Source organism: Numenius arquata, chromosome 23 (assembly GCF_964106895.1).
Source record: "Numenius arquata chromosome 23, bNumArq3.hap1.1, whole genome shotgun sequence".
Classification (NCBI taxonomy): Eukaryota; Metazoa; Chordata; class Aves; order Charadriiformes; family Scolopacidae; genus Numenius; species Numenius arquata.
In genome coordinates this window covers 6993318-7005783 of record NC_133598.1, presented here as the reverse complement: position 1 = coordinate 7005783, position 12466 = coordinate 6993318, and the positions used below count along the sequence as shown (strand labels likewise).

At 67.8% G+C, this 12466-nt stretch overlaps 2 protein-coding genes across 2 annotated transcripts; both read right to left on the bottom strand.

The window, feature by feature from the left end:
• Positions 1–1835: 1835 nt before the first annotated feature.
• CDC6 (cell division cycle 6) lies at positions 1836–5234 on the bottom strand. Its single transcript, XM_074163017.1, has 12 exons — positions 5153–5234; positions 4697–4918; positions 4165–4383; positions 3864–4063; positions 3584–3747; positions 3301–3407; positions 3008–3147; positions 2820–2920; positions 2624–2688; positions 2275–2474; positions 2019–2159; positions 1836–1925 (listed from the first exon to the last, which is right to left on the bottom strand). The coding sequence occupies exons 2-12, from the start codon at positions 4905–4907 to the stop codon at positions 1836–1838; spliced, it is 1638 nt and encodes a 545-aa protein (XP_074019118.1). The 5' UTR covers positions 4908–4918; positions 5153–5234.
• A 1834-nt stretch (positions 5235–7068) lies between these two features.
• On the bottom strand, positions 7069–11924 carry WIPF2 (WAS/WASL interacting protein family member 2). The gene is made up of 7 exons (XM_074162913.1): positions 11859–11924; positions 11225–11357; positions 10950–11081; positions 9798–10457; positions 8206–8415; positions 7978–8079; positions 7069–7109 (listed from the first exon to the last, which is right to left on the bottom strand). The coding sequence occupies exons 1-7, from the start codon at positions 11922–11924 to the stop codon at positions 7069–7071; spliced, it is 1344 nt and encodes a 447-aa protein (XP_074019014.1).
• Between the last annotated feature and the right edge of the window lie 542 nt (positions 11925–12466).

The window sequence follows — 12466 nt, the reverse complement described above, 5'->3', positions numbered from 1 at the left end:
GGATGTGGGGAGCAGGGGCACGGCGGTGCCCACCCGCGTCACTGCGGTCACACAGGCTGCCAGCCACTTCCTTCCACCCAGCGTCACCGTGTGCCATGGCTCCGCGCCGTGGGGCTGCGTCACAGCCGTGGGGCTGGTGCAAGCCAGGGTGATGCCAGCGTGGCCCACGAGGAGCGGGTGGGGGGGGGGCGGCGGGGTGCCCCCATGCAGCCCGTGCCCAGCCCAGCTCTGCCCACGGGTATGAGGGTGCCGGTACCCACTCAGCCCCACGGCCTGGTGACGGGTGGCAGTGCCACGGTCCCCGCTCATCCTTGTGGTGTGTGACAGGGTCCCCTCAGTCCCCCCCCCCCCCGGCATGGCGAGGGGGCAGGGACGCGGAGCAGAGCGGGCACAGCCTGGTCTGAACCTGCTGCCCCCCCCGCCCCCCCCCCCCCCCGTGCTGTCACACACGTCCCACACATGGCAGCTCTGGCTATAAATAACCCCGCGGTGGCTACCGGCTGAGCCACGCTCAGGGCTGGGGCTGCCCCCTCCCCGGGCCCTGTCCCTGCCTCAGTTTCCCCACTGACCCCCATGGCCAACGGCAGGTGGGAAAGGAGCCGGCAGCCGGGATCTGCCGTGTCCCCAAGGCGTCCCCTGACCCAGCAGGGATGGGCAGTGCCACCCGGTGCCAAAAGGGGAGGTGGGAAGTGGGGGGGGGGGGGGGGGGCACAGGACAGCCAGTTCTAGAGTGGCGTCCAGCAGCCTCACCAGGCTCCAATTTTGGCCCTGGGGGCCCCGAGCAAGGACACGGCCACTGTCCCCATGTCCTGCACCCCGTGGGGACCCCACAGGACATGGGGGCCAGGGAGGAGGGACAGGATGGGGCTGGCACACGTCGGGGCCACACCATAGGGCCAGGAGAAACTGAGGCACACTGGGGACCCAGGCACCCCACCCTGCCCCTGCACCCCCATCCCTGGCCGGGAGCTGCTGGGGGGGCAACCGGGGGTCCTGGTGGACAGGGTGGGGTGGCAGGAGAGGGGGGGGTGTGATGGCTGGACACGGGGTACCCACAGAGCCCCAGCCCCTCCCTGCTCCCCCCCCGCCGGGGGCCCCCCCCCCTCCCCCCACCAGGGAAGCTGCAAAATTAGGTCAAAGCGTCTATTATTTAACACAAGCGGAGGAGCAGGGCCAGGAGCTGGGGGGGGCTGCAGTCTGGGAGGAGGGAGGCTGGGCGGGGGGCAGGTTCGGGCCCCCACAGCCCCAGGGGCAGGGAGGGAATGCCGCAGGGGGGGGACGGACGATGCACAGAGAGACAGGAGCCAGCGCTGAACCAGAACGACTTTATTAATGGCATGAGATAGAGGGGGTCCCGCTGTGTCCCCCCCCCAGCAGAGCCTGGAGCCGAGCACACCCGGCCCCCCCTCTGCCACTGCCAGCACCGGGAAGAGCGGGGCTGGCACCGGGACCGTCCTGCAGCCGGGGGGGGGCACGAAGCCTCCGAAGGAGCCAGGAGCAAACACGTCCGTGGGTCAGAGGGGGGGAGCGAGGCCGGGGGCCCCGGGAGCACCCACCGTCCCCAGCCATTGCTGCAAAGGGGCTGGGTGGGGGCGTCAGCCTCCCGCCTCTCAGCTCCAGCCACACAAAAATAATAATAATAATAATATTAAAAATAGTATTAAAAGTGTCAATAAAACTGTCCTGGAGCGAGAGCTCACCAAACAGCAGCCGAGGCCTCCGGGAGCCATTTCCCTGCTCCCACCATGGGCTGGCCCAAACCATCCATGCACTGAGATTCCGCCCCCCCAGGGGCAGCGGTGGAGGGGGGTGGTTCCGAGGGGGGGGTGGGGGTGTCAGCACAGCCCCTGGGCCAGGATGCTGCCCACCAGCACCGCGTCCTGCAGCGCGTGCTCCACCGCTGCCTCCTCCAGCTTCAGGGAGACCTGGGGGGGGGGGGGGAGAGGAGCTGCTCAGCACCGCGCTGCCGGATCCTGCCCCACCGCCGGATCCTGCCCCACCGCCGGACCCCGGGGTACCTTGGCCAGCCGGGCCTCCTTGGCCTTCTTCAGCTCCAGGACACCGCGGGACTCCAGGAGGGTGACGAGGGACAAACACTCGGCCTGATCGACGGCGGGGAGCTGCTGCCGCCGGCAGACCTGGCTGTAGGCGTCATGGAGCTGGGGAAGGGAGAGCAGGGCAGGGGTTACGCCGCGGCACCGCGCCCAAGGGAGACTCCGGGGACACCCGCCCGCTCCCCAAATCCAGCCCCGAGAGGGTCCCACGGCCACTCACCTTCCCCAGTGTCACCTCCCGGGCGCGTAGGCGCCGGACGAGCAGGAGCAGGGAGCAGAGCAGCACCTTCTGCTGCAGCGGGAAGGTGTTCCGGGGCCCCTGGCCACCCGCCACCAGCCTGTCCCCAAACACCTCCGAGATCACACGGGAGACATGCAGGAGCCCCACACGCTTGGGGACGGGGGACGCCGGGGAGTCACCTGTGGGACAGACAGGGCTGCAGGGGACCTCGGGGGGGGAGGGGGGGGGATGTCAAGAGGCAGGTGTCCCAGAAAGGGACCCTGGACCCTCACTGAGGCCAGCCCAGAGGTGCCCCCTTGCAGGGGTTTGGCTCCGGCGCAGCACTCACCGCCGGGCAGCGGCTTGAGCAGGGTCTGGCTCCGCACCTCCAGCTCCACCACCTCCACGGCGCGTCTGGAGAGAGACAGCCCTGAGCACCCGGGCAGAGCGGCCGCCCCGGCACGGGCACCCCCAGTGCAGGGGCCACGTGGGGCTCGCAGTGGCCACACTGGCCCTGGCACAACCATTTCGGGGCAGGCGCTGACCTGCAGACATCCAGGGCCTTGCGAGCGTCACCGGAGACCGCGGAGACCTTGCGGGCGCAGAACTGGAGCGCGGCGGCATCCAGGACGGTGTCACCAGCCACCTGCCGAGGCACCGCGTGGTGTCAGCGCTGCCGCCCACACGGGCAGAGCCCCCCCGTGTGTGTCCCCCCGCCCCGGCGCGTCCCCACCTGCCCCAGCCGCTCCTGCAGGATGGCGCTGAGCTGCTCCCTGGTGTAGGGTGGGAAGTGCAGCAGCCGGGGGCCACCGGCCGGGTGGGCACTGAGCCTGGCCAGGCTGCGGTCCGTCAGGTCCAGCGCGTTGGCCAACCCTGCGGGCACAGCGGGGTGAGGAGGGGAGGGAAGAAGGACGAGGCTGTGCCCCGAGCGGGGAACGGGTGGGCAGGAAGAGGGTGCAAACCAAACCCCCATCAGCCCCCCCCAAAACAGGGAGGGTTGGCAGTGTCACGCTGCCGTGCGCTCACCCACGAGGACGAGCCGAGAGCCGGGCAGCCGGGGCCACTCGAAGAGGATGTAGAGCACGTCCTGCCCCTTGCTCTCCAGCTGGTCCAGCTCGTCCAGCACCAGGAGGCTGCGGGGACAGGGGGGAGCCTGGATCAGCCCCAGCTCTGCCCACCGCCCCCACGGCCCCTTCACAGCCCCCCCCGAGTGGGGACAGCCACTGCTGGGGCCGCTTCTCCTGGCTGCCCACACTCGGGGTGTCGAGGCGGGGACCCCATGACACCCTCTCTGGGCAGGAAAACTCACACCATGGGCCCCCGGGCTGTCAGCTGCTTCTCCAGCCTCCGCACGCCCTCCCGGCCGGTGGCTGTGGGCAGCCCCAGCTGCTGCCCCACGGCCGGGAAGATGCCCTGCGGGCTGCTCAGCGCCATACAGTTCAGGACGATGGTTTTGCTCCCGGAGAGCTCATCCTGCCAGGGACGGGAGCGTTACACCCCTGCCCACCCGCTCCCGCCAGCCCTCCTGCCTTTCCCTGCCAACCTGCTCCACCTGCACCCCCAAAAGGGGACCCCTACCCGCCGCACACCTTGCAGTCCAGCAGGATGCGGCTCAGACAGGCCGTTTTCCCCGTCCCGGGGGCTCCAGAGATGTAGAGGCTGCCGGGCTGGCGCCCACCGACGTGCTCCCGCAGGAACTGCCGGATGATGCCCGTCTCCCTCTCCCTGCCGTGGAGTCGGTCGGGCACCGCCGCATGCAGCACCCGCTTCGCCTGCTGGTAGCATGTGCCTGCGCCAGGGGGGAAAACAGGGCTCGGGAGGGGGACAAAAAGGGCTTGGGGGGGCTGCAGCGCCACCGGGACCCCGTCCCCCCTCCCTAACCGCACTCACCTTCCTGCCTGAAGAGCCGGGTGCGGGCAGGCTGGCCGCCCAGCCCCGAGCTCCGGGGGGTCTCCTGCCCCCCACGCCGTTGGGACGGTCCGGGGCTGCCCGGTTTCTCGGGGGAGGCCGGGGAGTCCCCGAAGAGCAAGCGGCGGCCCTGGTTCTCCTTGCTGCGCTTGGCCGGGGAGCAGGGCAGGGCGCGGGGGACGTTGCAGAGGTTGTCGTCGCCTGGGGAGGAGAGGGGTCAGCGGAGCGCTCGTGTGTGAGTGAGAGGCTGTTTGCAACCCCCCCCCCCGCTCCCCCGCATCGCTCTCCCCGGGGGGGAGTTTCATGCTTCAGCCCCTCCTGGGGCAGCCCTTCAGCCCCACAGCACGGCCAGGCCCCCCGGGAGCAGCTTTTCCTCCTGAAAGCGGGGGAAGCGGCTGCAGGGGGGCGAGGGGGAGGGAGGTCCCTGCCCCACAGCGGCTTTAGGAAAAGGATGCCCCCCCCCAGCCTTTCCTGGGGGGTCCCAGGGGAGAGGGCAGCGAGGGGGGACACTCACCCAGGCGCTTGCGGGGGCTCAGGGGCAGCGCTTCGGTCCGGGCCGGGCACGGGCCGGGCTCCGGAGGCCCCGAGGCCCGGGGGCTGGGCGGGAGCCGCGGGGCGGGGGGGTCGGGGACGCTCTTGCCCGGGGGGGCGGCGGCGAGGCGGCGGGAGCTCCGCCGGCGGGGGAAGTCGATGGTGGGCTGGTGCCGCGGGCTGCTGCTGGCCATGGCGGGGGGATCTGCGGATGGAGAGCGGGGGGGACACCGGTCAGGCGGGGGGGACCCGCGGCTCCCGGCCACCCCTTCCACATCGCCCTGCTCTGCCCGCCCCAGCCCCGTCCCGCATCTCCCTTCCCGACATCCCCCCAGCACAGCCCTGCACCCCCTCAGACGCCCCGCATCCCTCCCGCATCCCCCGGAGCCCCCCAGTGTCCCCCTCTCCCCGTCCCGGACGCCCCCCCGCCGCCACTCACCTTCTCGCGCCAACTCAGCCCCAGCTCCGCACTTCCCGCCACCAGGCCCAGCCGACCCCGCCCCCGCCGCCCCATTGGCTGCGCCGCCCGCCGCCGCCACCAATCGCAACGTCCCGCGCCAAGCGCCGCGGCGGGAGGAGGGGGAGGCCGCCGCCGAGCAGCCAATGGGCGAGGGCGCGCGGGGCCTGCCGGGAGGTGTGTTGCGCCCCGCAAGGCATGCTGGGAGATGTAGTCTCCTGGGGCCCTGCTGCGCGTCCAGCACCCCCTAACCTGCCTCCCCCCCAGTGCCCCCAATCCCCCCCCCATGCTCCCAGCGCCCCCAGTCCTGCCTCCCCCCTGCTCCCAGCGCCCCCATTTCCCCCCCCATCCTGCCTTCCCATTGCTCCCAGTGCCACCAGCCCTGCTCCCAGTAGCCCCCCTATCCCACCTTCCCAGTTCCTCACAGTACCCGCCTCCCCGCAGGCACCGTCCTGCCCACCCACCCCCCCCCGAAGAAGGGAGGGGTCCCTGGGGAGGCACAGAGCACCCCCTCCCCCATTCAGTGCCCTCACAGAGTCGTGTATCTTTATTACTTTTATTTAAACGTAATTTCAAGCTCCTCCTTTATTCTTCTGTTCCCTCTTCAAACAGCCCCTCGCCCCCCCCTCCCCGGGAGGGGCAGCCAGCGCTCGGGGAGAACCTGTTTTTAACCTTTATTTAAACCAAAGAGCAGCGCTGAGGGGGGGAGGGGGAAGGCTGGTCCTCCAGACACCACCACCCCCCCCCATCAACTCCCAAGAAAGTTCCCATCTTGGTAGAAAAAAACAAAAAAAAACCAACAAAAAAAAAAAAAAAACCCCAAACCCAACCAAAAAACCCCAAAACAACCCCAAAAGAGTTGGGGGGGGGGGGTTAGTACAGCCGCAGGGCACCCACCTTCCTCCCGGGGTACAAGCTTCTTTACAACGTACAAAAGATCAGTAACTAGGGTTAATGTGTGTCCCCCCCCCGGGACCGTGAGTAAATGCAGAGGAACCGGCCGGTGCCAGCAGCGGGGGGGGGGAGAGGGTAAGGCAAAACGTCAGCCGGAGCCCCCCCACGCTCCCCCCACCACCTACAGAACAAATGATCCCCTCCCCTCTCCCCCCGGTAACGGCACACACACCCCCCCTCCCCGGCTTCCTCCGCAGACAATTAGTGTCTTCTCGTTAAAATGCTCTAGGTTTGGTGATTTAGCGTTAAAAGCCGGGCGCCTCCTCAGCCGCCTCAAACCCAGCGGGGGGAAAAGCCGTGGGGCTGGGGGGGGGGAGGGTCAACATTTGGGGTGTGACGCTGGCGGGTGGCGTCGGGGACATCCCCCCGTGGGAGCAGGGATGGGGGGTGTCCCCCTCCAGCCGCCCCACAGCCCCCCCCTGGGGGCTGCCCTGGCTGGTCCCGCTCGCCCCCCTCCCCTGGCTCCTGTGCAAAAAAGCAATTAGCTGCGTGGGGGTAACGAGGCTCCGCTGGCCCGTCCCGGCCCCCCCTCGCTCCGGTGACCACGCAGCGTGTCCCTCCCCAGCTCGGCCCCGAGGGACGGGGCACGGAGCCACCTCTGGTCCCCAACAGCCACCGCCTGTGGCCCGGTGGCCACCCCAAGTCCCCGTGGCCGGACACAGGGTCCCGGCCTGGGATTCTGCGAGGAGGGAGGAGGGAAGGACGCGTCCGGGGTTTGCCAGGACGGTCACCGAGTCCCCAGGGGGGCTGCATAGATGAGGGTGGGCTGGCGGAGAGGGCTGGGCCGGGGGGGTCCGCTCGTCCTGGCGCAGCCGGGAAAACCGAAGAGGTGGGAGTTTCTCATGCAGGATCCTGGGGGGGCAGGGGACGGGGAGGGTCCGGCTGAGGAAGGGGAAGGAGGTCCGTCTCTCCGCTCAGGAACAATCCACCTGCGCAGCCCGCTTTCACCTGGGGATGGGGGGCAGAGGGGGGGCCCCGCGCGTAGCTGGAAAGAGAAGAAAACCAGTTTGAGACCAGAACTGGAGGGGGGATGGCTGGAATGATGTGTGGGACCCCCACCTGATTCAGAGCACAGCCGGCCCGGTGCTCCGCAGAGCGAGATGCAGTACGGCTGCTTTCCCTCCTCCAACCCCCCCCCCCCCACTGCCCCCCCTCCCTCGTCCTCCCCGCAGAGATCCGGAGCCTGGGATTTGCGCCCGGCTCCAGCCGCCGCAGCAGCACGGAAAGCTCAGGGCTTTTTCAAATCCACATTAAACATTCATGGCTCTAAAAATAAACGAGCATCCCCTTCTCCCCGGAGTCTCCTGCGGGATCCGCAGGGCTGACGCCGCAGCAAGGGCACCGTGCACCGCCCCACCTGCGAGTGCCACCGCTCCGAGGTCCCCATCCCAGGACACGCGGGGGGTCCTTACAACCCCCCCCCCAGCCCCTACCCAACTCCAGCCTCAGCCACAGGGGCAGCTGTTGGGGTCCCTTTGTAGCCGCTCCAGCACCAAGGGCGCTCGGCGCAGGCAGGAACAAGCCCTGCGGCGTTTCTCCGAGCAGGAAAAAAAGGGGGCAGGTGGGGAGGGGTAACAGCACAGCCCAAATCCTGCCCCCCCCCCTCCCCCAGTAGCACAGCAGGCTGCCTTTGGGGCTCAGCACCCCCAGGGAGCCTGCGCAGGCCCTGGGGCAACGCTGCTGCTGCTGCGGAGGAGGTGGATCAGGAGCCCGGGGCGGCTCACACCAGCCCCTGCATGAGCCACCCCGAGCGGGGACAAAGAGGACAGCAGGTGGCCGTGTGCTGTCACCTCCTGCCACCCTTGAGAGTTGGGCCACAGGGGACAGCAGGACACCTCCTCCTCCCCCCTTACCTCTGTTTGTTTTGCTGGGGTAGATTCTCTGGAAGTATTTATATTCTTCTGGGGCTGGGAAGTCTTCAACGGGATGAAAGGAGTATTTGGATTCAAAGTCATCTGCAGAGAAGGGGGGGAACAGGCACGTCAGGGAGGTGGCTCTGGACGGGGACCCCTAAAGCTGAGGGGCTCCAGCTCCCTCCGCCCCCGGGAAAGCAGCAGACCCACATCTAGGACCCCACTCACCCAGGAATGCTCTGACGGTGGAGATGGAGTCCCGGTGCCCGTTCCGCACTGGCGGAGGTGGTGGTGGTGGCCCGGCCGGCGTCCTCGTGGGCGGCGGCGGCGGCTTCCCTCGGCTGGGGGGCTCGGTGGAGCCGTGCAGTCTGTAGGGGGGCGGAGGTGGGGGGGCGTCACGCCCCCCGTTTCGCAGCATCGGCGGAGGGGGCGGTGGGGCTGCAAGGAGAGCTGGGTCAGCCCCGGCACGGCCCACCGCCGCCTGCCAAGGCACGGCATCCCCAGGGCAAACCCTCCCTCCGGCAGCAGGGCCAAGGACATCCTCCGAGGTAGCCTTTCCAGGCCGGCTGCTGAGCCAGACCGCACCAGCGGCCAGCACGGCCAGCCCAGGGATGCTCCTACGCACACCCAGCAGATTTCCTCCTCATTCCTGACATCTGCATTCCTGCTCCTCAGCTACAGTGAAGGGGACCGGCTCCCCCACAGCTCACCACCCACCCCCAGCGGGGCTGCTCCATCCCTCACACGCTCCCAGTTCACTATCGGACCCAGTTCACCCCCTGCACAAGAGGGGACCCGAGGAGCAGCTAGGAGCCCACGCAGGTGAGGGTTTGGGGGCAGCAGCTCCGCATGGAGGCAAGATGCTGCCTGCCGAGGCTGGGAAGCCACGTCTGCACTGCCATCGAGGCGGTGACAGGACCCACAGCCCCTCCGACCCACCTCTCGCTCCTGCCCAGCCTCCCACGGATGCACAGCAGCAGCTCATGCTCCTCATTAGGCTAATTACACACAGACTAAGAGAGCAGATCCCCAGCCGTAACTGAAAGGAGGGATTTCTGGCAGGGCCGGAAGGACAGAGCGGCTTGGCAGGGGACCAGGCGGGAGCTGCGGTCTGGACACAGAGCCCAGGAGCGCGCCGGGGGGGGGCACCGGGGCAAAGCCATCACTGCTCCCAGCAACTGGGACACGCTCGCACCCGGCTCCGTGCCCATAGGGGCAACGACAAGCGGATTTCACTGAGCAACACCTTCAAATGGTGTTCAACACCAAAACCCTGCACCAGCGGAGACAGAGCCTTCATCGCCAGCCGTGCTCTGACCCACCCAGCGCCAAATCCAGCCCAGAGAGGGGCAGGATGGTTCCTGGGGGCTGAGTGAGGGTGTCTGGCTGCACCACCAAGGGAAAGCCTTCTCCCTGCTCTGCTGCAGCTTTTTGTCACCGCCCTGGTGACATTTAGGAAGCTCAGGGGAGCAACCGCAGTGTACCCGGCTCTGTCTCCACCATGTTGTCACCTTCCACCCCAGGATACACCAACCTCAGGGGCAGGAGCTGCCCAACCACAACCCACTGCCACCAACAGGAGTGAAAGGAGCTGGATAAACAGATGACAGGACCGGGGACGTGTATTAAACGTGACAGTGAAGTTACTGCCCCTGGCTCAACCCCTGCACCCGCTGCCACCAGCAGGGGAAGCCTCACTGTGCCCGGGTGCCGACTCTTCCCCCGGCATCTCCTGCCAGACACCAAACACCCCATGGATGCCACAGCCCAACACACCACGGCGCGAAGGAGCCAGGCCCGGCAGAGCACACGGTTCTTACCTGCTCCCCGGCTGGGGGGGTCTCTGGCTGGCGGAGGGGGGCGACTGCTCTGGAGAGAGGGGGAGGCTGAAGCAGGAGGTGGGGGCGCAAGACCCCGCAAGGGGCCCGGCGTCTTCCTGTGCAAGGAGTTGTGTCTCTGCGGCAGCTCCGGGGCGGACTCGTTGATGGGGCTGGAAGGGCCGTTGGGGACACCGGGGGGTTGCCGATAAGGGGGTGGCGGGGGGGCGAGAGACTGGCCCTGAGCCCCCGACCCCGTTCGGATACTGACTGGGGAGGGAGGGGGCTTGATGGGTGGCGGGGCGGGGGGTCCGTCCCTGCTCACGGGCAGTCGCTGTCCCGGGGTGGGTGGCAGGGGCTTCTCCCGGTTGTAGGAAGAGACCTTGGCACCGTGTGCCGGCGGGGGGGCAGGCGGCGCAGCGGCACGGCGTCCCGGTGGAGGGGGCGGCGGGGCGGACGAGCTGTGCTTCATGCCGGTGCTGCCGGCGGTGTTGGGCCGGGAGAGGTCCGGCAGGGAGGGCCTCTGGGTGCGCGGCAGCTCCGGGGGAGAGCCCCGGTTGTTGTCAGCATCATCTTGAGGTCGGCTGTTGTTGGCCGGCACCGGGGGCCTGGGGGCGGCTGCTCTGGCGCCGGGGACTTGCAGGGTCTGCTTAGTGGAGGTGTCTGTGGAGAAGGAAAGCGAGAGCAACCAGTCAGGCACAGCACGAGCTGGGAATCGGCAAGAACGACGCACGGTGCTTCGTCCCCGGAGCCTGCGCGGAGCACGGGGCAGGCTGCCCGCTCGGCCGAGCTGGGCCAGACCGCGGGGAAGGCTGTCTGGCACAGGCAGGGAGCTGGCAGCGTGCTCAGCCACACACGGCTCCTCTCTCGCCACCGCTATTTGCTCTCCGGCTGGCTGGAAGGCAGGTTGCCACAGAAAATAGCAGAGAGAAACGTTCAGCAGCACACGCGACTCTCGGGCCGCTCCAAGGAGGTTTGTGTCATGGGACACTGCGGCACGGAGAGAGCGCAGTTTGCCTGCGGCCACATGCGGGGTGTTGATTTGGGGTCCCTGCCTCTAACCAGCTGAAATCCCCAGGCAAACACGGCAAGATCCTCAACCCCCTCCTGCTCGGTGAGCTCCCTAGGGAACCCCCAGGCAAATGGCAGTCCGACGGCCATTACCTGAGCTGTCCTTGGCTCCCACGGGTCTGAGCTTGGGCACACCGCCTTGGAAGAGGCCGCCCTTGGGCTGGATAGCAGCTGAGCTAGAGCCGTAGCTGCCGCCGCCGCTGCCACCCTTGGGTTCTGAAATGAAAGAGGCAGAGATGTTAAGCCTGGTATTACCAGCTCCTCCAACAAGGAGCCACTAGGAACCAGACGGGTGAGAGCCCAGAAGTCATCCTGAAGGGCCCAGCGTGGGGCTGAGTGCCTCCCAGGGGGGTACTCACTCTCTAGGATTGGTGCGCTCCGGTCATTAATTTGTGTCACTTTCTTTAGCTTGGTCCCTTTGCAGATGTCCTGCAGGAGAGCCCCACGGCCCCGCTGCTCCTCTCGGCTCAGTTTCGGGGGCTCTGTGTTCGCCTGGAGACAAGCAGCAGCTCAGCAGGAGCTCGCCTGTGGACACCCCGGTCCACAGAGCAGGCACAGCCAGATACCACCTCCCCACTTCGCCCCCTTTCCCTGCCAGCGAACAGCCTTCTCCAGGGGCTCTCTGCAGAGGGAGCGATGGGGCTGCCCCAGGAGGTTCCGCTGCTACCCTACAGGAGAGGCTGAGACCCCTGTCCCACCAAGGCCCGGCTCAGTTACAGCCACGTGTGAGACCCCCTGCTCTCCCCCCGCGAGCCATCATGGAGCAGAAGATGCTAATGTAAAGAAAACCCACAAAAATCCATGTGCAGCCCCTTCCACATACAGTCTGCTCCAAGGGAAACTGAGGCACAGCCCAGGGGTCAGCCGAAGCTCTCACAGGCTGGACTGGAGGAGGTCCAGAGACAATACAGGGGCCCCTGGCAAGTAGCACCATGAGGACACAGGCCAGTTTCCCACCCTACAACCAGCCGGGGCAGCAAGAAGCCCCCCTACCTGACTGAAGGTGGGAGGCGGCGGGGGGCCAGGCGGCGGCGGCGGGGGGGGAGGAGGGATCGGCATCCTGGCCTGGCTCCTGACGGCTCCAGCTGGCTCAGCGCTGGGGACAAGCCTGGTCACTCATGCCTGTGGGAAGGGAGGAAGCGGTCAGGGACCGGAGGGGAAAGCCGGTGAGCCAGGCATGGAGAAACATGGCCCTGGGGCTAGCGGGCTAGTGACCTGTGCCTGGAGCTCCTCAAGCGGGGCAGAGGCTGGGGCTGCCCTTTCCCTGCTGGCTCAAAAGGGCTGCCAGGTTCTCCCAACGCCCTGGAGCAGCAGGTCCCCCACCAGCACGGCCCCAAATTACCAGGGCCCCCACCCCAGCACAGAGTCTGTAGCTGAAACCCAGGACGTTTTTCAGGCAACCGCCTCGCTCAGCAGAGAAAACCTGGCCGAGCTAATCCTGTGCCATCAATCCAGCTCCTTCATCTGCAGCCTGAGGCTGCTCACGTGGAAGTGCGACAGGAGCCTCCAGCCCGTCAGCAGCCACCGCGGCCAGCCCTGGCACACGTCCCCCCCCAGGTCCCCGCAGCCAGGGACGCCCTGAGATCTGCCAGACGGATCAC